The following is a 25,499-nucleotide window of genomic DNA, read 5'->3' on the forward strand; positions in this document are numbered from 1 at the left end:
ACCTGTCACCTCCCCTGAGACACCTTTGAATGTCCCCGGAAGTCCACAATAAGGATAGATAAAAACCTTAACCCACCCTTCCCCCTCCCCCTTGTCCGTGCAGGACGAGGCGCGTGCGTGTGAGGGCCCAAACCGGGACGTGGATGTGATGTGTTCCAGGGGCTGAAAACTAGTGAAGCTGAACCAGGTAGTCGGGAATCAGAGTAGTGTATGATATCAGAAAGGATTGAGTATCTACCTAATGTACCTAATGCCTAGTTGGGAATAGAGGGGATGTCTAGAGAGTAGCTAATAAATAGAGAATAGAACCAAGCCAGTCGATCGGCGGGATCAGCGGGGCAGAGCTGTCAGGGGCACAACAACCATGGAACGGGCCCTGAACGGCCACGGCACTCGTAGTTTATGCTTAAACTAGGAGTTCCGTGGTTCGTAGCGGTCACTAGCTATCTAGTCCACGTAGTCTATAGATCTACTCTATGTTTTCAGCGTACAGTTCACGTAGACCGGCCGTGCGCTAAAAGGTGCCACTTCATGCAGCAATGTGTTGTTCGTCTCCACGCCAGCCGGTTAGTCTCTTAGTTTCTGCTCCCCCCCCCCCCCCCCCCTCCCAAATTTTCAGGGTCGTAAAATGAAGGTGGATTTAGAAATCTCTTCCCGGAGAATTTCTATTCTTCAATGCCTCGGTCTTCTTTCCCTCTGCCTTGGCCCCCCCTCCCGGTCAGCTCAGCACAAGTGAAGATGTCCCACCTTAATCTCGGACCCTCTGGCCTCGGGGAACAAGCCGGAAAGGTGCAGAGGAAGGTCGCCGAATCGCTCTACTTTTGGGCCACCCCTTTTTAGCCATCTTGTTCTCTAATGCCTCGAGTCTCCGCTATGTCGCGTGCCATTGATCGGCCCAGGGCTCTACGGCCCTACCCGTGAACACATTCAGTGCATTGGCCGTTACGGGATTGACCGGAGACGAGGCCGTGGACAGAGTCGGCGACAACCCTTGCATAATCGCCGCGGCACTATCGGCTATTCGACAATGCACCTGGCTCGTTGTGGGTGGGCCGCTTGTCATATTCCAGCTGCAGCTGCAGCCATCACGCCAGTGATGCAAAACCCCCTCACCAGGCGCCCTCCAAATTGCAAGCTTCTTCCACTCAGATTTGGATCGAGTAAGATGCGGCAAGTTACAGCCCTGCGTCGTGGGATGCAGTCCTCGAATTATTGGGAAAGCGCCCAGGAAGCAAACAAAAGTACCATGCAACAGTCTCAGTCTGCGGCTGAAGCGCCGGTGTGGCGCCAAAGTAGAGCTGCAGTGAAGAACACACCGATCTGCAACCTGCACCCACAACAGGACGAGCGTCTGAGCCGATCACACAGTTTCCGCCCCAAGCCCAAGTCTTCAAAGGTTCCAGGCGCCCCAAGGCTGTCACGAACTTGATCGGCCCCCGCGCCCTCTGAGAGGATCGCTGCATCTGCACGACACACCGATGTGACGCATCGCACTGGGTTGAATTACCAGGATTCGTGCCCTCTTACTTTCTTTCCCCTGCTCAACCTCAACCTCAACCCACCATACCATGATCATGACCCGGGATGTCTTGACTGGACTGGACTAACACCATTCGGTCCCCTCGAAACTGGATTCGCGTGTGATCTCTGAATCTGAGCCTGGTCCTGATCTCGGTATCGATCTGATATCGATCTGATTTCTCGGGCAGGGGCTGCTGTCATCGCGCTGCCATCGCTGTGGTGTTGGTCTCCGACTTGCGGGGGAAGTACACGGGTTCGATCTCGATTTCCGGAACCGGCGCGACCAGGGGGACAGTCACACAGAGTGCGGCGAGGACCGTCACGCACAGGTCACGCACAGTGCGAATCCCAAAGAAAGACTGAAGGTATGAAAATACGATGATTTTCGGATCGAAAGAGCCCATGAAAACCCCATGAAAGGGATGGTCTACCCATACCGTCAGGTACGCTTACAGACTCCCCCCCTTGGATGACATAAGAGGGAGTCAGAGCGTTCCTAAGGTTCCAGTCCACAAACCCTGACAAAAAAAAAAAAAGAAAGGGAGAAAAAAAAAAAACCTAATGCGAAGGCTAACGCTAATCACCTAAACTAGATAGATCTTAGTGGGGGAGAAGGGGCGTTCCCCCTCCTAAGAGATTCAAGGTCCCAGATGCGGCTGTGATCTCGCATATCCGGGAAAAACCAAGCAAGCTGGAAAGGGCCTTAGTGCCAACTCAAAAGACCCAAAAGGCAAAAAGTCCCCAAAGAGCAAAAGAGCAGAGAGCAAAAGACCCAAGACCCCAAAAAAGAAGCGCCGAATGTGCGCATCATCGCGGCTGTCAGTCCAAGTCAGCAAACCGTGGTCGAGCACAGCTGAACCCCCATCCACTTTCCCCCTAACCGCGTACGGCTCGGGTCCTAACGGTCTCAAGCCTGGGTCCTTTTCCCCCCCCCCTCCTCTGCTCCACCTTTCAGCTATATAGCGCCAGAAATTTTTAGCTGGATTCAATCGTGTACCGCGATTGGCTAGCTTTTTGATTTTCGCCATCTGTGCGATCACAGCGATCACCGGCTTAGAAACAGTTTTGCAGGGCGGGACGTTGATTTGTCCGCGGGGGAAAAATCACGGCCCAATCCTGACTCGGTGAATCACTGAATTTCTGGATCAGTGAACTGAATCAGTGCATCTCTGAATACTCCATCCAAGTGGACTCGGGACTCGGGACTCAGAACTCAGAACTCAGAACTCAGAACTCAGAATTCAGGACTCAGGACTCAGATTACTACTTCCATCTACTACCGTGACTCTGGTGGAAAACGTCACCATCCGTTTTCGTGCACCAAATTACCAAATTCGCTTCCATGGTTGCGCGCCTACCGTGAATCCCGCACCTTCCACTCTTCTCTTCCCCACTACAGCTCTTTCTTTTCTTTGGTATCGGATTTGACCCATTCTTTCTTTCTACACTTATCTGCTGGTTTCTGGGATTACGGGATTCCTGGGTTCTTAATTTCTTGGATTACTGGATCAAACCACCAGTCTCTCTCTGGTGGTTCCTGCTTGCTATACCGTTGGGTTCCACTCATCCGTCTTGATGAGCGTAGCCACGTACTCCGACGCCTCTCTCTCGCGCGAAGCCCAGAGGTTCGTTTGAATCAGCTGCTTTTCCAGAAGTCGCAACTCTTACTCGGTGGTCCAGGGACTCCCACTGACTATGTTAACCAACACCAGTTCTGACTTTGACCTGACCATTCGCCAGCAGCCCGACCGGGCGCGCGTGGCCGGGGGCAAAGAGAAAGGTACGTGCTCTGGCATCCTTCCTAACGCTTCCCTCTCGTTGTCTCTAGCTGGTCCTCGCCTCTTCCCGCCGATCTGAAGCTCGGTGGCGGGCTGTGGTGGGGGTGAAGCCCGCGTGGACTGCCCGTTCAAGGTGAAGAGTACAGCTACTAACGACCATTCCTGCAGAACGCAAACCCATCGATCCGCCCCCGATCGTCCAGCTGAGGGTGCGCGAAGAGGGTTCCTATCTGGCACAGTAAGTGGCCCAGCTTCCGGAGAGGTCACGAGGGCTGTTCGTGGGACTTTGTTACTAACCCCGCTCCCAGACACTACCTGCAAAGCCCGTATTATTTCATGTGCTGCAGCTTGTACGATGCGTCAGAAGATCGTCCAGTGCCTGTAGCTCCGTCGACGGCCTTGGCAGGCACTCTGGTGTCGTCTCTTCACCGGCTGAAGGACGTGGACAACAGCGGTAAGTGGGCTCAAGCCGCAGAGCTAGCTTCCACGCAAACTGACTGTGAGCAGATGGAGGTTTCTTTGTCTTCGGGGATCTCTCCGTCAAGATCGAGGGCGAATTCCGGCTTAAGTTCACCCTGTTCGAAATGCGGAAGTGAGTGTGCCTCTGTGCGGTCGCAGCCTCGGGGGAGCAGACGCTGACTCGGATTCAGGGAAGTGGTGACCTACTTGAAGACCATTGTCTCGGACCGATTTAGAGGTAATGAGATTTCCCGAAAAGTTACCCTGAGATTGGACTTGCAACTGACAGTCACCCAGTGTCCCCTCCCAAGAACTTCCCGGGCATGATGGAGTCTACCTTCCTCTCTCGGTCGTTTGCGGATCAAGGAGTCAAGTTGCGCATTCGCAAGGAACCTCGGACCATGATGTAGGTAACAGCAAGGTACTGGACTAGGATTGTACTGACTGTAGCTCAGGAAACGCTCCGCTCCTCGACCGGATGAGTTTCCACAAGCGATGCCTCCGAGGTCACCAGACCGCCAGTCGGTTCAGATCCCTCCTGCAACGGGCTTCACAGGCTACCCGACTCAGGCTCGAGACTATACGTATTATGGGGCTCCTCCAGTCAAGCGGCATCGTACGTCGATTGACTACGGCCGCCAGAGCATCTACGACGCAGAGGGAAGAATGGCTCGTCCGATGGACTCGTACGGTCAACCGGCAACCATGTACTCCCAGCCAGGCGCATACCAAGCTCCGATGCAGTACTCGACTGGACAAGTGGTGCCAGATTATGGGGTTCGTTTCATCCATTTCAGGGATTGAGTCCAACAATATAAACCGCTTTGACTAATTTGCATCCCCCTAGATGTCCTACGGTCTGCCGCCTTCAGCACCCATGTCTCAAATGTCTGATCCATCGGGTCAGATCCGCCCCAGTCAACAAGCTGCGGTGGGACAGCTCATGGCGATGAACCAGCCCGGTACACCTGTACGGCACCCCTCCGCCAACCAGTGAGTGTTGGAGTGAGAAGTCCCCTGCTAAAGATTTCTTTTCTTTTGGCTCGCGATAGACCCCGGATTCGACAGGCGCGATGATGGCTCAAGGATATCCGCGATCCGGATACCAAACGAGCTCTACCACGCTTCCTCCCCTTCGGAGCGGCAACGGGACCGCGCGAGGCTATTATGACCAGCCCTCTCCCTCAGCCACTCCGATGCTCCCTTCTCAAATGGCCCCCGATGGCGATCGATATGGCTCTGCCGGCCCAGCGGCCTTTGATCCCCCCGGGTCGACGCACGGAACTACGCCTTGATGGATCTCTTTTACTTTTCATACGCTCGTTCTTGCCGGGTTGCTTTGACCTCGAAGGTCATCTCTGGCTGTTACACTTTACACTGGTTTATTCTATATTTTCTTTATTGTCTGTCTGGATAGACTGGGGTGGGTTTTAGATATCACTTTTGGTTTTACATTGGGTGGCTTCGGATTTGATTATTACTGTTATCAGGCGCTGGTAGAAGGAAGGGAAGGGGGAAGGTTATTGTCTTTTTTATCGAAAAGTGTGGTCGTTTTTATCCCTTCGTGTATATAGGGCCTTTAACAGTTACAGTGTGTGTTTTAATTGTTGCAATCGATGGCTTATGCTCCTGCCGTGTTCCTTCCCTTTCTCAATACTTCACTTCTCTTCCCACGGACACCCCTTCTTATCTCTACATCATGGATCAATCCGAGAACCCTTTTAGCAACCTGGACTTATGGTGTGACTGGACAGGAGAGCCGACTGACCCTGTCGAAGTCGTCGTCTCCGTCGAGGTACGTGATACCACCCAGCCCTGATATCTAACTAACATGATCGGTAATTTCCAGGTCTGGTGCACCCCCGACATCTACTTGCCTGTTCTAAACACCCGCTCATCTCACAATCTACACATCGTGGAATACGGCATTAGCCTGAAAACCCCCAATTTCGAAAAAGCCGAGTCCGTACGCGGAGGTCTACGCATACGAGACTCACCCATCAAGATCCGCGAAGTAAGAGAACCCTCAATACCGGCCGACCAATCCGACACTGAGAATGATGACGAGTCACCTGACGAAGACGCACCATCCATCTACTCAGACCAAGACAGCACCATCGTCCAACCAGGTCAAGATGGAGTCTCAGTTCAATCAGACCCCTTCTACATCAGCGTAACCAGCCTCTTACCCGCAGACGACGAAACGCCCATGCCGAGCCCGAACCCGCGGAAGAGAAATGCAAAGGCAGCTTCACTTCCTGACTCAGTCACCGATTCGGAAAGATCATACGGTGGTTGTGGCTCCAAGTACAAGACTCTAGCAGCCAAGCAGCCTGATTCGTCGACGTCCAAACACTCTAGGAGACAGAGCCTCATTCCGAGACCCGTTACTTCTCCTGATCAGTCCGTGTGGGAGAGTAATCTAAATGCCAGGGTTCCACCGCTGGACTATAAGACTATTCTGGCGGAGGGCTATCGGCAGCTGGAGGCTAGTTTTCCGTCACCTGTAAGCAAGGAGAATGATCCCATTCCCGAGAGAACGCTCCTTGGGATGGACCGGTCGAATGCGCCGTCTCCTGACATGTTAGTGAGTACTGCCAAGATGAAGGGCATGGATGATTTCGAGAGCAAGAGGGTGCGCGAGTACAGGAACCTTTCTACGGATGCGATGCAGGGGAGTCCTTGTAATATGTCGATGCTTTCATCTAGTCCTGGAAGTGTTCCTTCACTGGAAGCTGGGAGCTCGCGTATGGACACACCTTCGGGCAGGACCGATTCGCATGGAGAATCTCATTCACTTCACATCTCTGACTCGCCCAGAGATCTTCTACCGCTGCATACGACCCAGTCATCTGGAGATTTATCTCCACAAATCAATACTGATTGCCCTGAAGAAGAAAATCTCCAATTTGACGTACCCGCACAGCTTGACTTTTCAGCGTCCAGTTATTCACCCATCACCGGCCCTGAGTTGGTCCTGACTAATGGAATCTTCCATATCCGAAGCATGCATGATCTCTATCCTGCAGCATATGAAGTGTCAATCACTTTCCTCTTGCCTCTGCAGAGTGGAAGACCCAGAGGCTGGTGGGAATTCATCGTCCCAGGATTGCCACGGTTGGCACGGAATGAACATGGCTATGTCTACTTCCGTACGCCTCCAGGTCAGGGGATGGAGTTTCGCACCACTCATTTCAAGCGATATAATCTCGTAGAAAGCTGTTTGATGGCCCAATTTTTGATCCCGTCAAAACTCGTCATCACCCTCCGTCCCTGCGAGTCTCGTTTCTACGGCTTCCTCAAGGACTTCAAAATCACACAAGCTATCCGTGCCGAAGTGGTGGTATGCGAAGACAATGACTCGATTTTTCACATCGTTAAATACCGCGCCATATGTTCGATCGACCTGCTCCAGCGCGACTTCTGGGCCAAGAAATGTGGTTTCTACATTTGGATCCACGGCGGACCTGAAGGTGAATGGGTCACAATCCTACCCGATGTTAGACGGCGGTTTGAGACAATCAAGTTGAGTTCTAAGACAACCGACACCATCGGAGTTTCTGAGCTTCAAGTCATCTGCAATCCCTCTCATCTGGGTATGTTTGTCCTAGCGTGGACAGTCAAAGTTCCGCGTGGAAGAACTACACTGTGGATGCCACGCATCCGAGCGAGTCTCGATAAGGCGGATATCGAGGAAGGACTGCAAGCCGAATTTGAGGAAGCCGAGTCTCCGAAGACGCCTGATATGGTACGCGCCAATCCTATCGATAATGAAATTCGAGATACACGGCGCAAGGGCACTTTCTGGAAGAGCTTCCGATCGACCTGCTATGCCCTGGTCGTCTTGTTCCTACTTATCCGTCTTGCTGCTCATTTTTATGAGATAAACTTTGTCTACCGTGCTACACAGAAAATTGCCATCGCTGAACCTGAGCCCGAGCATCTCGATGGGACACCAGAGCAGGAGCCAGTGCCAGGGCCAGTGCCAGGGCCAGAATCCGCGACGTTGCTGGGGGCTATTGTTCCTACTTCCATGCCTCTACGAGATCGCATCGACTATCTTCTGGGTTGGAAAGGACCTATTTCATCGACCCAAGACTAAGGGGCTTCTTTCTTTTCTCAAAATGTATTTCTAGCAAACATGATCAACGAGATCAGAGTCTATGCCAACGCTCAGTCATCTCAATTCCACCACCTTTTCAACAATTCATCCAACCCAACCTCCCAAACTATAAACAATAAGCCCCCAAAACCTCCTCAACAGCCCATCTCAAAAGAGTCTCCATCCCGACCTCACCCCCAGGAACAACCCTAACCCCAACATGCCTCCTAACATCCAACCCATCCCCAACTCTCTCCACCAAACTTCCCTCCCCCTCCTTCGCAACAATCAACCAAGCATGATCCTCCACGTACCTAGGCCACACAACGTCATCCACATACCCAGGCGGATCAACCCAGAAATTCTGCGGCGGCCGATCATCCTCACCCTCAAGATCAACCTCGCCCCCTTTCTCCCCAAGCCCCTGCCCCTCCTCTGGCTCCGGCGCCGCTCCAATAGTAACATACCCACTCCTTCCTTCCCTCCTCCTCTTCACGTTCGCATAACTAGCGGGCAGAAACAAAGGCAGATCAATAGCCCCGTGAACTTTCCTCAAAACATGTCCTTCATCTTGAGGAGGCGCATAGAGTAAGAATCCCTCCATGAATGCAATCGTGCCTACATTCGACTTCGACGCAGAAGAGAGTCTCTTCCCGACTAAATCCCGTAGTTCGGAAACTAGAGAATCCGGAACGCCAGACTCGCCTTTCTCGTTTTGGTCTTCTTTGCTTTGGAGTCGGGGTGGAAGGTGGCCGGTTTCGCGGACGTAGGAAAGCGCTTGCGAGAGGAATGCTGTGTCTATCGCTGAGACGGTGTCCCAGTCTTGGATGCGGGTTCCGGAGGGGGTTGTTGTGTATGGGATTCTGGGTGTGTTAGTTTTCTTTTCTCTCTCTTCTTACAAGGGTTCTAGGAGAGATTAAGGGGAATGTACTGGTCATCTGGGTAGTAGAAGTCGTCTTCGTGAATTATGAATGTGTTCAGGGCTTTAGTTGAGTCCAGAGATACCCCGCAGAAGATGCGTTGGAGGAGGCGGGCGAGGGTTGTCTTGCCGCTTGAGGAGGGGCCTGATATGCCGACTATGAGGGCTTGAGGGGGGTTGGGGTCGGGATCTGTCATAGTGCCTGTTTCTGTGATTGGAGGTTGGGGTGTGGTTTGTGTAAGAAATTGGAGATGGGAAATGAGGTGAGGAGGGGTTGGGTTTATCGGTTATCTTATCTCATCTCCATCGCAAATCTGATCTATACGGGTTCCGAGGTTACGTTTATTGAATGAGCGAGGAAGTGAGGAACGAGAGCGAAACTCGGAACAAAACCGATATATGTTTTATTAGGTATTCTACAATGGTCCACCAGCGCCGTGCTTAAAAATCAAACTCCAGGATTGAACAACGACACCCGCCTCTCTGGGGACTGCCTTGGAGATCTCTCCGATGAAGAGCCAACTACATCTTCGATAACTTGCACAGATGATGCAAACCCAATGCGCGATCTCTTAGGTGTAGGACTTTCCGGAGGGAATGCATCGGAATCAGCATCAGACTCTTCAATCTGCTGAGCCCGCTTCAATTGATCTCGCTTGCCCACAACTTCCTCATCGGGGATCGGCAGGGAATGTTTATCGAAGAACCCAGTGGCATACAGCAAAGGCGCCAGTTCTGCATTTTCTTCAACAGGCATGGCTAGAAAGGGCTCTCGCTGAATGATATCGCTCATAGCGTGGTCATCAAGCAGACTCTTCTCTGCATTCTGCATCTCGGCCTCTGACATTTCCTTTCGCCGGCGAAGCATTCGGTCTTCTAGTGTATCTCGGAGAACGAGCGTCTCGACGTAGACTGGTTTAGTCTGTCCGAGACGATGGGCACGTTTAATAGCTTGGCTTTCGACGGTGGGTTGCCAGATGGGGTTCACGATGAATACTCGAGAGGCTTGTACGAGGTGGAGACCGTGGGAGGCTTGCCGTAGATCCATAAGGAGGACGCGAACTTCGCTTGTTTCACGGAACAGGTTCAGATATTCTTCGCGAAGATCAGTCTTCAGTGTACTTGCGTAAATACGAAACTCGACACCGAGGAGTTCGAGGCCTTCGGCGATCCAAAAGGCGGTGTTGGGGTTATCGTAAAATATGATGATCTTTTCTTGCATTTGAAGCTCCCAGACTCGGTCTAGCAGGTATGTGAGCTTTGCTGAGGCAGTGGCGATGAATTGAGTCTTCATAAGGGGTGAATCTTCGGGAAGTCTCTTGATGATCTTGCGAGAGTAAGTCTTCTTCGGAGATCTGTTGCTCTTGGGCTTCGCGCCATGGCTCAGTTGCCCAGGGGCGGCAGATGTATTGGCGGACTCTGGTGCACCCTTTGTGGCAGTAGCCCCTTTATCACGCTTCTGGAGTTCAAATCTGACTCTGAGACCCCTTGAGGATAGTCCATCGGAAGGATCATGTGCTCGAAGATGTTCCGTGACGAATTGCTGGGCATGACGAGCTTGCGTGATGCCCATAAGTAGCGGTTCCCTGTCTGGATTCGCGCGATCAAGTGCCCAATGGGTCTTGTGGTCTGCCGGAAAATTCTTCATAAAGACTCCAAGCTCATGCAGCTGCTTGAACTCGCGCCAGCTGCTGCATTCCAATGCTAGACGGGCGATATCCATTCCACGGCTCAACTGCTCAACATCCGCGGGTGTCATCTTCTCTCGATTGGCGTCTATGTACTTGAGCGTATGATTGATGGTTTCCTGAGGGTCCGTTTCCGATCCCGCCCACCAGAATCCAGCCTGGCGCAAGTTGGTGATAGTTTGATTGAGGTGCCTCCGGTTACTAGGGTCGAAGATGTAATCTGGGCCTTGACGCTCGGAGGTAATGGAGTTCACAGCAAGTCCGAAGAGGAACAAATTAATCGACAACCGGTCATGAAAAGTCGGTTCCAGATGGACTGTTTTATTGTACAACTTCGGAAGTGTGATCTCCCGGTTGACAGTGTCATCCTGGTGTCTCACCACAAGACCTTGAAGTGTAGCGCGAATCGCTGGAGACTTTCGTCGGGTACCGTCTTTACCCTTCGGTTTGATGTATTTTGTCCAATCAGCAGGACAGTTCGACCAGGGTTTCAAATCTAAGAACTCGATAACCATGCGCCGGAGTCTATCCAGATCTTTCAACTCCCTCTCGCCAGCATTTCCAGTCTTCTTGCGACCTTGCAGAACAGCTGCAGCGATTTCTTCAGGAGACTCAGTGTCGCTGGTATAAGCCTCCTGAGATGCAAGACTAACTTCCAGTCCGATGAGATTGTCAGAGGGTGTTCCAGAAATAACCCAACGACGCTCGAAATGTAGCTGACCGAGCATGTGAATCATGTTCGTCTTCGAGCCATGGCCTGCAACATTGTGCCCTTCATCAACAATGACACGGAGCCAGTGAAGCTCTGTCAGTGGTGAGTCAACCTGGACAAATGTATTGCGCCGGTTATTGACAGGCTCGCCCACTTCTCGTTCAAAGCGTGTTTTTGAGAAAAGCACAATGTCAAATTCTAGAAGGTCGTCTGCTGATGGTGTCTTATCAGTCCCTTGTCGCAATACTCGGATCTTGAGGCCTTCAGTATGGACACTGATCTCGCGTATCCAATGATCTACCAAGTTATTGGGGGCGATAATGAGTGTTCCAGAGCAGAGGCGAATGCGCTTTGGCGGAGGACGGGTGAAAGTCGTGGTCAGCCGGACTTGGTGTCTCGTCGCAGGTGGCGCGATTTCGTAGAATCCACAGTTAGATTCACAGGCCTTGACACAGCGGGTATAAAATTTGCCATCTTGTTCTGTCTCAATGAAATGCGCTTTCCAAGGCAGGGATTTTCGTCCAGCTGCAGCGGCTGCCATCTCCATGAGAGATCCAGTCTTTTCGCGGACTGGTATTGCTGGTAAGTACTCAATAGGTATCTTTGGGAAATGGCCTCGAGTGGCCCAGATGACGGCAAGACAAATCAATGTTTTCCCGCAGCCCATAGTCTCCGCAAGGATACCTAGTTGACATGTTAATAGTGATCTTTCATGGAAACCAGGGCAAAAGCTTACCTCCAACAGCCTCATCATACATCTCCTTTTGAAGAGTGATCCATCCATCTTCCTTGTCAAAATAATACTCAAGGCCTGTTGGACTGGAATACGCCTGCAAACGCGGATCAAGCATTCGCGCCGGCTGCACCTCCCGCTGCACCATCATAGCAGCCGAACGACGCTGGTATGGATAGAGAGGAGTTTTAAGGCCATACTCTGAGAAATCTTCATCAGACAACAGATATGACATGGCTTTGCGCGAGGGAGCATCTTGGACAATACCCACTTGTGGGTTTGGATCTTGCAAAGTGTTGAATATGTACCACAACGATTCATCATCTTCATCATTTGATAGTGCATCTGGGTTATTGGCATCCCTCTGCCCCTGCCAAGCCTCAGGTGAAGGGTCGGTCTTGGACATCACTACTTTGAAAGCGTTTCTCAAGTCTTTGATAGAGCGCTGTGTGTTGTTTTGATGGACAAGTTTTGGGTCGACATAAATTCTAACGCTGGAACTTCTATGGTGATCCTGGCAGCGGATCCAGCGATTCGCTTCCAGTAGCTGAAACTCTGGTAATTGGGAATCTGTCTGCCGGAGTGTTCCTATAGCAAGTAGCGGTCTGAGGTCCTCGAGCTGTTTGTTGGGCTGCGCTGTGACCGAGACGGATAATGTATTGGGAATATGAGCTGACGGTGTAGAAGAGTCTGGCATAGTGTCCATCAAATCAGATGAGTTTATATTTGTAGACTCGTTGCATTGCGATGTACTCATATGAGCATCAGAGCCATGAAAGGACACGTTCGAACTTCCAATATGTGCGCCTGTATCGACATGGTTGATACCTTCAGCACTTCCATCGATCACAGATAAATCGGCTCTCAGGATTGGCACATTTGATGGCGGCAAAGATTCTGATGTAGCAGCCGGGGCAATATCTTGGGGGGCCGGCGTAGCCTCAGAAGAGGTCAAAGTGGGTGCCGCCTCTGCGTCAGAACCTCTCCATGACTGTAGCTCCCATGCAGCCTCTGAGGTGCTCGCCCTGGGCACGAATTCGACATCCATGATGACAGAGCACGCATGCAGGAAGAATGAACAGTACGGAGATACCAAGTACCGTGGTGATTAACGCCGTGCTCCACCAATGCTGACATAAGCTGAATTTCGACCGGCAGAACTTTAGTAATCAAGTTGTAATCTTGGAAGTATCTACCCTCGATTAGTCGCTTAGCATCCTAGTCACTTCAGGTCTACTTTTGAGAGTTACAAAAGAAAAAAACGTTATTGCAAAAAAAGATTTGTACGACCTGACCTACACGCTGGCTAGAATAAGGCATGAATAAGGCAACTGTGCCAAGATTAGGGCGGACGGGAAAGCGGTGTCCAAAACCGATTATATTAGCACTGGCGGACCACGGCGTTGGATCGTCGCGGTACTTGGTTGTACTTGGCAGCAGACAGCGGCCACTCCCTCATGAGTCCAGGCATCCAACGAGGCTGAGCCTATCAAATTCAGAAGTACTCGTTCTATTCAATGATACGTAGTGCCTAGAATGTGAGGCCTGGTGGTCAGTGGGTCAGGACTGGGATAAAAGTCAATAAGAGAATCGACCTGTAGCTGAAGTCATCGTCTTTCACCCATCCATATGAAATCGTGGGTTGAGCTTGCCAAGACTTCCTAGGAGAACTTGGGTAGGGTGGGTTTTCTGGTGAACATGCTAGCCCGAGTGCCGCCTCAATGGCTGGCTATAAGGCGATTGACCAGTCTAGTTTTGTGTTGGAATATCCGAGCAATAATCCTCATCGCCACGAGGATGTGGAGAAGTATTCACAATGTATTCAGCTAGCGGGCGCTTGACCAACTCTTTCCCTACCCCACATCCTCCCAGCTATTCGCTATTTGGCGTGGATCATGATTCGTGCCTTGTCCACAGGTGTCGGCCTACTTCAACTCTGTTGAACGAGAAGGCAAAATGGATCTATTTAGAAGTCTAAGAAACATCATATGAACGATCCAATTTGGTAATGCTTGTGCCATCATCAAGCGTGTCGACCGTCTCCACCAACTTATATCCTCCCCACCGAGGCAGAAGCACGGTCCACACATACCAATAGACAATTGCTAAGAGAATACTGTATTTCATCAATTAGCATCTTCCAACACATTCTGAAAAAGAATACGCACACGCTAATCCCTACTATAGCATACGTCGCATAGAAGAAGTCCACATCACCTTGCCAATTAGGCGGTGGGATGAAAGGAGCTGCAAGCAAGGCGAAGCATACCACAATACGCAGAAAGACGGCTGGAAGCCACACTTTATAAGGGCGGAAGCGGTGTGGCTCTTTGTATCGCAGTATCAACAGTCCAATGGTCACGGCCAAACCAAATATTGTACCGGGGTATCCTTCAACGTCTAGGATGAAGTTATAGACATCTCCTTGTGGAGGTAACGTTATCACCAGGAGCGAAGGTATATAATGAACAATTAGACCCCCCAGCGGACTTCCAAATGGTCGTGAAGATGAAAGCAGCTTTTGCCAGGGTAGGAATCCTTGTCGAGCAATCTCTTGGTTGACGCGCGCCAAGGCAAATGTAACCACCATTACATTGCCTGCGGCGGAAATAGCAATGGCAAGTGGGAAGAGTGTTCTCCCGACGTGCTCACCAAATAATCGCTGGAACAGTAAGGCAGCCACCAGCTCTCCACTGTTTTTGATTTCCTCCAGCGGCACCACCAGTAGATAGGAAAGATTGGCTAAGAAGTATAGACCACCAGCTGTCACCAAAGCACTGGGACAAACAGATTTCAACGTCCGGACTGGGTCCTTCACTTCATCCAATACATTGTTGACGTTGCTCAGCCCGGCATAGGAGTAGATCACCTTAAAAACCGATGTTGACAACAGACTCCAGCTCCAATTCGAACCCTCCCACAGGTAGTCCCAAGAAATGGAAGTAGATGTTTCTCCCCCTGGCGACACGTTAATAGCCCCTCCGAAGAAGTGAAGAAGAAGGACCCAAACCCCGGTCAATGACATTGCCCCGATCAAGAGGAGCTTGACCCAGCCAAGAGCATTCTGAATCGCGATTCCAGTCTTCAAGAAGCAACCATGAATTATCGTGACTGCAGTCAAAAGACCAACAGCCAAAGCCTTCTGTTGGAGATCCGTCGGCTCGATTTTGAATGCAAATAGCACATACTTTGCAAAGATGATGCAGTTAGACGCTGAGAAGCCCAGCACTACTGCTTGGAAAACAATCAACGTCGACGCAAGAAATCGCGGTCGCGGATAAGTATACTCCAAGTAGACCTCGAAGGAACTTAGCATATTGTACTTTTGATCCGGTCGGATAGAATATACCTTATCACCTCCCGACCGAGGTAGCATGCACCCATACTCCATCGAAATCGCCATACCACACGCCGCTAGAATCGTGCCAACCAGCCATACCAGCAAGGTCAGCCCGATACTACCAGCAGATTTGACGATGGATCCCGGCGTGGCGAAAATACCGCTTCCGATGACTCGAGAAACCACTAGTATATATGCGCTGGCCCAGCTGATGCTCTTTCCCTGGGTTGATCCCGGGAGACTTTCGAGGTATCTCACGGGTAAATCCGCCTGGGAATCATGCTCGGGTTGAGTTTGGTAACTGTTTGACTCTAACAAAGGTTGTGTTTCACTATGCGCCATAGTCCTTGGCTCAACTGGTCGCGTCGGATCGGGTAGATTCGGCGGGGCATTTACCGTCTAAACTGATTTATTTCGATAATATTTAAGGATGTGATGGTTAAAAAGATAAGTGAAGCTCTTTAAGAATCCTTAAGAACGGGATGTGTCTGAAAGCGCTGCTTGGAAATCAACGCGTTTTGGAGTGTTGTCTCAGCACGTCATCGAGGTGAAATGTTGTGTTTGCGCTCCTTGCGTTACAGCTGACAGTATTGCAAATATTGTGTCCAAATGGCGGAAATGATGATAACTGTGCTATTAGACAGAGTTGAAATCATAGAAGATAACGAGCATGCAGAACACATCGATCAGATCCCGGTAAATCTGCATCTTCGCCCCCCTGGCAGCATCATGTCAATGTACATATCCTCGTTATGCACCAAATCATTATTTGCCCTTCGCAGTAGATAAGGTAGTTATTTGCTAGAACTGTGTTTATGCCAGGTTCATAGTCATTTCGTACTTCGACATTCCGAAGAATTGATCGGTGAGGATCTAAGCAGATGTATTAGCCTTTTGTTCTCTAGTTCTGAGAGCCATGGAGGTGCGCAACACTTCTCACAGTCTCCGGTCGGAGAACCTGAAACTACGTTCTAGACCAAACGGTACGACCTCGGTTAGTTCAGTCACTTAGGAAGATACTGATACTCGATCATATAAAACCACAGAAGTGAGTAGAAGGTAGTGCCTCTAACATTGTTATTGCATAGCTTATATAGGCGCTCTATGATGACTGGCTACCAATTGAGGATAGACCTAGGCCTCAGTGCCCCTCTGACTCCATGCTCGACTCAATCTTCCGAATGATTTTAGCCGGGTTACCAGCAACAAAGTGGAATGGAGGGACATCCTAGATATACACTTGTCAGCACTGCAATTACTAGTATCTTCAATGAATACTCACCTTTGTAACTACAGCACCGGCCCCAACCGTAGATCCTCGCCCAATCCTCACCCCAGCCAGGATAATGACGCTTCCCCCAATCCACACATCATCCTCAATATGCACCTCCCCACCTCCCTCAGGGCCCTTTAATCCCCGTCGAATCGCAGGATCCAGAGGATGCGTCGCGCCGTAGATGCAAACATTAGGCCCAAACAACACGTTCTCCCCGATAGTAATATGGCATGTATCGAGAACTAGTAGGTTGAAATTGAGAAAGGTCCCCTTTCCAACCTTGAAGTTCAAGCCATGATCAACGGAGATGGGTCCATCGATAAAAGGATCGGTTTCTTCGAAGAGCGCTTCGTCTTCTTTTGGGTCGGGGTGAATGGGGGGCATTGGTCGGTCGTCGCAGATAATACTGGGGGAATTAGTGATCTATTGTATGAAGCAAGACAAGATCGTGAGCTATGCTTACTTTCTCCAGAGCTCGACCTTGTGACGCCGAGATGCTGAGCCTGCGGCATTGAATTTGTCGCATGCTGCTTTGCATCTTTTCCGATTGTTTTGCAGATCTTCGTCCCATGCCCAGTATAGCTCACCGCGGAGCATTTTTTGCCATTCATTTGAGTGCGCCATTGCCAGATGCGTGTTCTGTCGATATTAGATGGTAAATTTGATATAGAAGAAAAGATAAACCAGAAAAGAGGATTCAATGAGAGGAACATTGAAAATAATTATTCAGATGACGGCATTGGGGTCGGATGCGCTCCGATTTACCCGATTTGGAAGTTCAGCCAGCAGTTGACCCACCCGAGTTGTTGGCTCACAGTCCTATGGGACTCAGGGCATTTTAAATTGTTAGATTGGTTGTTATTGATTATTATTGAAAGGAAATTATACATGTATTCCATCAATGGTACCCTTGGAAATCGCGGGGCCGAAGGATCGTCGTGCCCAAGCAAGTGACATCAATGCTGGGGGCTTCCCGGTGATCGGCATGTTGGAAAGCTTGGCTAATTGCATTATGTTGATCTACGATCTCTGTTTGAATTTCGATCTCTTGAGATCAATTCCAGTCTTGAGTATTGGTTACTGCTTTTACAATATATTCATTTACAACATAAGAATCGATTAGCAGAAAATCCATGTTATAACAATCATAAAGCACTTTTCAAGCCTCGAGGTAGGTCAGATGAATTGAAATATAAACATAATGAAAGTAAATGCCCGGACATGGTATACCGCTAAGATATATCTGAACACCAAACCACCCCTTCATAGAACGCCCACGAGGCGTGGATGCAAGAAAGAAAGATAAAAAGGTAAAACCCCCCTCAACGCAAAGCATCCAAACTCGTTTAATCAGAGTAATCCAGAGTAACAGCAAGACGCACAGGTCCCGAAGACAGGTTACCACCAATACCACCGACATCCGCCTTGGCAGCGGTGTAAGCATTGCTGATAGTGCCCGCACCGGCAGTGATGGATGAGCAGGTGGTCGAAGTAATCTTACTACAGATCTTCATACCCTGAACAGACATATCGGCTTCCTGGGCAGTGATGGCAGAGACATCGAATCCAGACCAGCCGTCGTTGGTAGTCGAGCCGAAATCGAACTCGCCCCAGGTAGAGGCGTAGCTGCCGTATTCATTGGTGGGGATGGAGTCTTTGTGCGCGGTCCAACCTCCCTGGGAGTCGACGTCGAAGGCGTAGTAGACAGTCTCACCGGCGGCAATGGTAAAGTTGTGGCAGGCGTTACCGTACCAGCCGTCCATGGCTCCGTCGGGGCCGATCTTGTTCCAGATAACGACGAGCCAGTCCTCGCTGTTGGAACCGGTAAACTCGACGACATACTTGTACTCGCTAGCTACGGAGCTGTCGACCTTCTGGATGTTGGAGCCGTACGGGCTGCCGACGTTGCCGGTGTAGGTGTCGCCGGAGCCGGAGGAGTTGGTGACGGTGCCGAAGCCGGCGGTGGAGTACTCGCCACTGGAGGGAGTAGCAGTCCAGGCGGCGTTGGAGGAGTCCGAAGGGGAAGTAACAGCGGATGTGGTCGTGGTAGGTGTGACGGTAGAGGTTGACGACTCAATGGTGGAAGTGGTAGACTCAACAGTCGAAGTGCTCGACACAAAGGTGGAAGAAGACTCCTCGATAGTGATAGTAGTGGTCGGCACAATGATGGAGCTGGAAATTGAGGTGGTCCATGCAACGGACGAAGAAGAAGACCAGACTGGAGTAAAGCTACTCGAGACTTCAACAGCCACCACGGGCGTAGGAGTCGCCAGGACACTGGAGCTTTCGGTGCAGGAGCAGGCAATGATCGTGGACATGGCGGTAACGGTGACAGTGTTGTCGACCTCTACCTCAACCTCAGCCACAGCCTGGCGACGGGCATGGCCCTCGTGGCGGCCGTGATAGTGACCATGACGACCGGCAAGAGCACCGCTGGTCAGTGCTGCCAGCAGCAAGACAGACTCGGTGAAGCGCATTTTGCAAGAAAAGTATGACTCGGTGAAGGTCGGAAAGCACCGTTAGGCTCGTAGAGCCTGATAGAAAAGGTCTTGAAATGAGTGACTAGATAAATGAATGGCAGAAGTGATACTTCCGGGAAGGATGCAAGAAATAAAATGCAAAGTGCAATAAGGGGGGCTAGCCCAGGATTTTAATTAAAGAGACTAACATTACAATATTGCGCCGGCGTTATAGGTGTTCGGGCAGGCGCCCGAGTGGGCGTGGGAGTGGGAGGACATCGGAGTCAGGGCTAACGCTTGGGTTGACGTGTGCTCTGGAGCTAGCGGATATTGGCTACAATAAGAACGGCTGCTTATTGGCGCTGTGCCTGACCAAAGGCCCACCCGTTTGTCAAATCTTGCCGGGAACCTAAATCTAGATCGCACTATTACGCGGTCGTTGAAAATGGGCGCGTAATCTCCCCCGTGCCACTCCCCTATGTGCCGATGAACACTGTGTAGATTGGAAATTACTCGGGATGTGCCAGCGAGTGGAGCTGGGCTATGCCTGTTCCTGTTGTTCTAACCATTGTTCACTTCAAGCCAAGATCTTCGTTACCATGAAAAGGAGTGGGATTTAATAGCAAAGAAATTGGATTTTGGGGATTTTCCACGTTCGGAAATGTGTTGATTGGTCGATTTCGGCCCCGCTCGGCGAGCCCTCGGACTGGACTGAATTGGAATTCGCATAGTCGTCTATAGTCCGGATCATGGTCACAACTACGTGCAATATTGGCTTGGGTAGTACCAGCTTAACTAAGGAGTCTAGGGTTATCTCCTAGGGCTACCGGGTCGATGGCGCTGCACATGTGCAGCCTTGCATCTCGGCTGCTTCCACCAAAAGCGATGGCGTCTTTGCCTTTCTGGAGCCTCCACTCTTTTTGAGGACCGCTTTGATCGCGACGAGTCAGATTCAAGTCCTGGCGAACATACTTTTCAGCCTGACAAGCTTTTTCTCGAAACGGTGGAGTCGTTTCACCGGCCGTCTTCGGTCCAGACTGTGTATTGGCAGAAAATGGGGGAAGTTCTCACATCATGCCCTTGAACTGCGAACCAAAATCTAGTCCACGAGACCTGAGGTCATCACGGAAGAGCTGGCTTAAATGCATGTTCCTGACGAGAATCTACTGCCAAGGTTACGAATTATCGCATTACATAAGTCTAATACGATGCAAACCAATTGTTGAACTCAGGTAACTATAGCGAAAGCAAGGTGGCCGGACCACCGATGACCGATAAGAAGGCTCTTGTTGAACTACTATTGCGACGATATCATGTGGCATCCGTAAACTCATCACATCGTCTGGTCATTATATCACATCCTTCACCAGTCCACGCGTCGCCCCCGGCGATCATGCAACGGCAACTGCAGGTAAGTCGGGGCCGTAAGCGCAAGTTCTGAAACCCCCCTCCTCCGAATTTAGTCCCAAAAGAGTATGGCAGACAACATAGACCGGGGACAGCGTCCGTCATGCTCTGGCCTTCGATACCATATTCGAGTCTCCGCTATTGCCCACCTCATTCTGAGCCGGCGCCTTGGCTCGCGAGCCGAAGACTGCCACCGTGCAAGGCTTACGCAGTACAAGGCAGTGCTGAGTGTTTCGAGGCTTCTATGCGGCTTGGCATGACCCAAGGGCTATTTTGACCCCTGAAGACGACTTCTCGAGGAAGATAGTTTCCTTGGTTTGGCCTTTGCCGGTCTAAGGTCAATTTAACTGCCGAGATCGTTGTGGATACGGCGTAGTGTGGATCCACGTGGTTGACTTTGTTCTCTTGGTTACTCCATATACTCCGAATCTGTACCACGACCAGTCGGTTAATCCATGCCCCACGGACGACAATGATGCTCATTACATCTTCCGACGGGAGAATGTACATCGAGCTTCAAATTCATGTTTGACCGGGTTGAAGGGAAAGAAGCACATCCCCGAAAGTACAGATCCCTAGTAAACAAAAGGCTTGTTTCTCCTATTTGCCCCCCAAGAAGGAAACTGTCGTCCCGGCACTCCTTTGTAGCTAGGTTGGTTGAACGAAGACCGCTTGGTGGAAGTACAACCTTTCTGTGAAAGAAAACTCTGAGAGGCCGACTATTAGTGCCCGGGGTGGGAATTACGCTAGAGCCCTACTAATACCAACTCAAAGATTCAAAGCTGCGGCATTTTTGAAACCTCTTCTCTTGAGGAGCACCATTTTGGTCATCTATGTCACTATCATTATATTCGTTGTATATTTTTGACGAGAATTAAGTAATGTAATGGTGAAACGCATAACATTATGAATGCAGTTGCGGCCTGAGGTGTCACGAATACCTTGGGCGTAAGCAATAGCTTCTAAATGAGGATAGAGATAAATCAGACATCTACCCAATTCATTCCGGTTGTCATTACGTTCTTTGATTTATGATGCAGCATTCAGTACATTCCATATGGCCTCATTCAGGGTACACGCACGGCCTCACCGAGCACGATCTCTACCACAGGCTGGGAGTGGTTGTGTGTGTTCTCTTGGATGGTATTGCCCAGTCTGCATTGTCAGACAGCCATCGAGCCGCCCCCATTTCAATAATGATTTTGAGTTTGTGGAGGTGGAAGGAAGTCTCGCGGTTAACATATCTTGATCTCGGATGTGAATTTGTAGACTCGTTGGGAGTTCTAACAAGGGTTCAAGCTCTTACAGATGGCACAAATTCGGAACCAGTCACCGGCACATATTAACTTCCTATGTTTTCTATTCCTTTGTGTTCTTAAATTTGGGGTTAGGGTCTTCTCTTCAACCCGGCGCGTCGAACCGCTTGTCCATGCCATCGAGTTTGAAGAGGGTGCCAGCTGGACTGGCCAGACAAGCCAAAGTCCTCTTACGATCAAAAAACGCCATGTCAAAGTTGATGACGAAGAATTGCTCGCTTGCTGGACGGAGTGGACAAAACTTTGCTACGTCCCTTGGATGTCGGCCCAGAAATTTGTTATCTTTGGCAAATTTGCAATGAATTCATCTTGAAGTCACACACCGGCTCCCTGCCACAGGTCACTTTCTTCTGGTGATGGAAGGGGAGATGCTGCTCAACACTGATCTTAGTAACACGTCCTCCCAATTCGAACGACCTCCTATCTAAGTCCAAGAATCACATCTAAGCTTACTTTCCTCAGTCCAACGCAACACGAGCATGTAACATCATGTGTTAAGGAAGCTTGAGCGCTTGAAGCTTTGGAGGACCAAAGTGCGCCCATTTTGATTATTCCGGACCCCATTATCAAAAAAAATACTGCAGATTTCTCTTTTCTCTTAGACTATATCGGCAATTCGCGGGCCGCTAACCGCATTGGGTTGATGAGCCAGCAAGTGGAGGCAATCTTTCACTCCATCAGGCTTGCTGAGGAGCTCGGTAGTAGATATGATGAGCTCATGAGATTCTCCTCTCAGCTTTCTTTTCATAAGTTCTCCTAGCCTCGCTTCAGGTGCCGTCGAAGTAATTTTTCTCTTCCACACTCCGTACGCTTTATCGACTCTTGAGAGTATACAGACCTTGGAAGATGCCGGAGTTCGGTGAAATTATTCTGACCGGCAAGGCTGATAAGAGTTGTTTGTGATCGGACACTCATTTTTATTGCGTCGGCGAGCGTATGTCGAGCCTTTACTCATCAATTAGGGGATTAGCGGGAGCTTGTAAGCCACTTGCCGATATTCGTCTGCTTGTCTTTGCGATAAAGCAAATCTTGTGACTTTTAATATATCAAAGACGCCCCAACAAGGCAAGAATCGAATACACATAGCTCTATGATGCGAACCATCGCGGCACATTTAGAAAGTATCCAATTAGTCCAAACCACGTCGCACAGTACCCCTGGTCCTGCATGCATACAAGGCCTTAGAATGGCATTACCCCTCTTTTGGTCCTACCTTGAGGCTCTGCAAGACTTACATGTCAATTAATGTTTACTCTCATTAGAATTATTATGGTCCACTACCTCCTGGTACTACTGCACATCACTGCCTTGGCGATCGATGATTGTCCACGCTGGTCGAACCGGGGCCCCGCGGCAAGATAATGCTATCATCGCCTGCTATTATGGCGATTCATGAGGATCGCCTTGCAGCTCCAGATAAGGCTCATGAGCGATATAGCAAAAAAGTCTAGATCATTAAGCCTGGATTGCAAGTCGCTAGGGGGCTTCACCAGCACGATAGTAGCGATGCTCTTTTCTGCGGTTCGGTCAGATTAAGATATGGAGAGAAACTCCATCAGCCTCTTGATTCGCTGCCCCATCCGCGTCAAGCGACTCAAAAAGATTCCTAGAAACCGAGCAAGCCCTTGTTGCGATATGGCTGCTGCCGACGTGGTGGCCTCGGCCATCTTAGGCAGGCTGCTTGAGATTCATTGCGAGAACGGCGACGCCTTGTCGAGGCGACTTCGCCTTAGGTTACTCAAAGAAACACTTGTTTTGCCTGGGTCTAATGTGCATATCATGACTCGCATCCCTACAGTATCCTGCTGCTGGCTGTTCGGCTATCCGCACAATCCAGAACACGTCGCAAAGGACCCTTGTGTCTTGCATGAATGCACGAGTCAACTCATTTGCCCCCATTTTGCGAGGCTCCATCAGATAGTTCTGCCACTAATACGATATCAGGGCTTGAGTCAATAAGTACGTATCAACGGTCAATTGAAGAGATCAAGTCTCGGAAATATCTTGACCAGAGGAAGTTATAAAGCAACAGATCCCCTTCGTAAAATGAAATTCTCAACAGCCATCATTCTTCTAAGTTACAATTGACGCCATATTCATCATGTCTTCGGAAACAAAACCTTTGCTTGTGCCGCTCCAAGGCATGCCTTCGCCTTGTGATGCTTTTGAGAGCGTCATCAAGAATATCACCATGCTTGCTTCTAAGCCCGATCTGCAGAATACAGTTACTCTCCTTGACGAAATCAATCATCGGAAACGGCAAAATGAGATCAAAAAAGAAGAATTGGCCAAGGTTCAAAATCATCTTGAAGTTGATAAACGCAAGATGGAAGCCGCGATGCAGGCGAACTTGGAAATTTACGAGAAGGTCAAGAGAGATCAGAAATGCATCGAAACAGAGAGGGACAGTCTCCAGAATCTTCATGCCGAAAAGGTTAAAGATCTCGAGGAGCGCGCCCAGGAGGTCGAGAGTCTTCAAGCTACCGTAGCGAAGCTACAGTCAGATCATTCGCAAGAGGTAGCGAAAGTTACGAGATCCTGTGAAGAAATAACTGATCTCCAAAAGACGGTGAAAGAGAGGGATACCAAAATCGAAAATTTGCATGGCGAAGGGTCGACTCTCAGGACCACGCTAAATGACCAGCGGAAGAAGAATGAGGATCTGAAGAAAGAAATAACTTTGCTTCATGAGAAAGGACAGAAGGCTCAGAGCCAGCTTGACAATCTGGAGAGCTTCACATTCGGCTATACGGAAGTTAATGAGGATGAGATGTAAGTCCCTGCAACACATGCTTGACAAATCGGATTCCCTAGCTCACTTTGCCCCGTCAGGTTAGACGAATTCAGCGGTCTTTGGGAGTATGCCACCAATGAACTATTCGTGATCTTGAACCAAAATCTTGAGACAAAAGTTCTCAGTGTAGGTGCCATCTTACCTCCAATAATGATCCATACTACAATACAACATTTGAACTAATATCACCTGAAGGACAAACTAATTTGGGACAAATTCCGAAAAGACAGCGAGCTCGCAGTCCAACATCGAGTTCTGCTGCCATCTTCCAACTCTCCCGCCGCCAAAGCAATGCGCCTTGTCGTGATCCTGGGCATCTTAGCCAGAGAACTCGACAAGTGCATTTTCCAACCCACTTATCTTCTCGAAGAATCCAACCTTAGAGAGATCCTATGCACCCTCGCCGAAAAAGATCACGAAAAAGAATCATTCTGCCGCTCTTTACTGCTGTCCATCGACAACGATGCCCAACAGGGGTCTCTTCAACTCAGAATCCAAGCGGTAGTCCGCAATGTATCATCATATCTATACGATGCGCTCTCGGAACCCCAGTACAGCGAGATTCGACAATGCATTGAAAACATCGCGCAGAGGGCCGTGAAAATCTGGCGTCCTATCCAGTCCTCTCGGAAACGATACGAGCCAGACTTTGAGCCCCTCAAATGGGGTGATGATGAATGGTGTCCGTTTCGCTTTCCTGGTGACGTTGGCAAGCTTGAGCTCGATCCAAATGTCCGAAATGATAATCTTTTGACGGTTTTCCCTCGCATCTCCTTGGTGGAGGATAACAAGCGCTATCCGCAGACGTTTGTCACGCAGCTTATGAAATCGCAGAAGCTGTGCGGTGCGGCGGAGCAAGAGATGCCGAGAGAGGCTACCAGTCCCAAGCTTGGTCGAATGTCATCAAATGGACAGAGACGGAAGTCTATTGCCCAAAGCACACCTCACCAGAACGGAGGGTCCTCTTTTTTAGAGAGATCGTGAGCCTGAGTGTG

At 50.0% G+C, this 25,499-nt stretch overlaps 9 protein-coding genes across 9 annotated transcripts; 4 read left to right on the forward strand and 5 right to left on the reverse strand.

Moving 5' to 3' along the window:
* Window positions 1-3,096: 3,096 nt before the first annotated feature.
* vosA lies at window positions 3,097-5,053 on the forward strand (the record flags this gene model as incomplete). Its single annotated transcript, XM_056887101.1, has 10 exons — window positions 3,097-3,146; window positions 3,234-3,301; window positions 3,468-3,537; window positions 3,608-3,753; window positions 3,807-3,891; window positions 3,950-3,996; window positions 4,056-4,164; window positions 4,214-4,535; window positions 4,606-4,728; window positions 4,811-5,053. 10 exons carry the CDS (start codon window positions 3,097-3,099, stop codon window positions 5,051-5,053), a joined length of 1,263 nt encoding a protein of 420 aa, XP_056740750.1.
* A 404-nt stretch (window positions 5,054-5,457) lies between these two features.
* Window positions 5,458-7,860, forward strand: N7443_007046 (uncharacterized protein; the record flags this gene model as incomplete). Its single annotated transcript, XM_056887102.1, has 2 exons — window positions 5,458-5,553; window positions 5,608-7,860. The coding sequence occupies 2 exons, from the start codon at window positions 5,458-5,460 to the stop codon at window positions 7,858-7,860; spliced, it is 2,349 nt and encodes a 782-aa protein (XP_056740751.1).
* Window positions 7,861-7,987: 127 nt separating this feature from the next.
* Window positions 7,988-8,976, reverse strand: N7443_007047 (ribosylnicotinamide kinase; the record flags this gene model as incomplete). The annotated part of the gene is made up of 2 exons (XM_056887103.1): window positions 7,988-8,723; window positions 8,792-8,976. 2 exons carry the CDS (start codon window positions 8,974-8,976, stop codon window positions 7,988-7,990), a joined length of 921 nt encoding a protein of 306 aa, XP_056740752.1.
* Window positions 8,977-9,227: 251 nt separating this feature from the next.
* On the reverse strand, window positions 9,228-12,960 carry N7443_007048 (DEAD/DEAH box helicase; the record flags this gene model as incomplete). Its single annotated transcript, XM_056887104.1, has 2 exons — window positions 9,228-11,863; window positions 11,916-12,960. 2 exons carry the CDS (start codon window positions 12,958-12,960, stop codon window positions 9,228-9,230), a joined length of 3,681 nt encoding a protein of 1,226 aa, XP_056740753.1.
* A 926-nt stretch (window positions 12,961-13,886) lies between these two features.
* Window positions 13,887-15,651, reverse strand: N7443_007049 (putative methionine permease; the record flags this gene model as incomplete). The annotated part of the gene is made up of 2 exons (XM_056887105.1): window positions 13,887-14,028; window positions 14,081-15,651. Coding segments are annotated over 2 exons (1,713 nt in total), but the record flags the coding sequence as incomplete, so codon positions are not given.
* A 742-nt stretch (window positions 15,652-16,393) lies between these two features.
* N7443_007050 (sugar O-acetyltransferase) lies at window positions 16,394-17,152 on the reverse strand (the record flags this gene model as incomplete). The annotated part of the gene is made up of 3 exons (XM_056887106.1): window positions 16,394-16,480; window positions 16,535-16,934; window positions 16,992-17,152. The coding sequence occupies 3 exons, from the start codon at window positions 17,150-17,152 to the stop codon at window positions 16,394-16,396; spliced, it is 648 nt and encodes a 215-aa protein (XP_056740755.1).
* A 722-nt stretch (window positions 17,153-17,874) lies between these two features.
* N7443_007051 (uncharacterized protein) lies at window positions 17,875-19,005 on the reverse strand (the record flags this gene model as incomplete). The annotated part of the gene is made up of 1 exon (XM_056887107.1): window positions 17,875-19,005. The coding sequence occupies one exon, from the start codon at window positions 19,003-19,005 to the stop codon at window positions 17,875-17,877; it is 1,131 nt and encodes a 376-aa protein (XP_056740756.1).
* Window positions 19,006-20,380: 1,375 nt separating this feature from the next.
* N7443_007052 (Vesicle transport v-SNARE protein vti1) lies at window positions 20,381-20,654 on the forward strand (the record flags this gene model as incomplete). Its single annotated transcript, XM_056887108.1, has 2 exons — window positions 20,381-20,398; window positions 20,451-20,654. 2 exons carry the CDS (start codon window positions 20,381-20,383, stop codon window positions 20,652-20,654), a joined length of 222 nt encoding a protein of 73 aa, XP_056740757.1.
* A 3,157-nt stretch (window positions 20,655-23,811) lies between these two features.
* N7443_007053 (RuvB-like helicase 1) lies at window positions 23,812-25,488 on the forward strand (the record flags this gene model as incomplete). The annotated part of the gene is made up of 4 exons (XM_056887109.1): window positions 23,812-24,228; window positions 24,277-24,482; window positions 24,543-24,630; window positions 24,700-25,488. The coding sequence occupies 4 exons, from the start codon at window positions 23,812-23,814 to the stop codon at window positions 25,486-25,488; spliced, it is 1,500 nt and encodes a 499-aa protein (XP_056740758.1).
* Between the last annotated feature and the right edge of the window lie 11 nt (window positions 25,489-25,499).

The sequence above is a fragment of the Penicillium atrosanguineum genome (assembly GCF_028827265.1).
Source record: "Penicillium atrosanguineum strain IBT 20685 chromosome Unknown utg000005l_segment0_segment0, whole genome shotgun sequence".
Classification (NCBI taxonomy): Eukaryota; Fungi; Ascomycota; class Eurotiomycetes; order Eurotiales; family Aspergillaceae; genus Penicillium; species Penicillium atrosanguineum.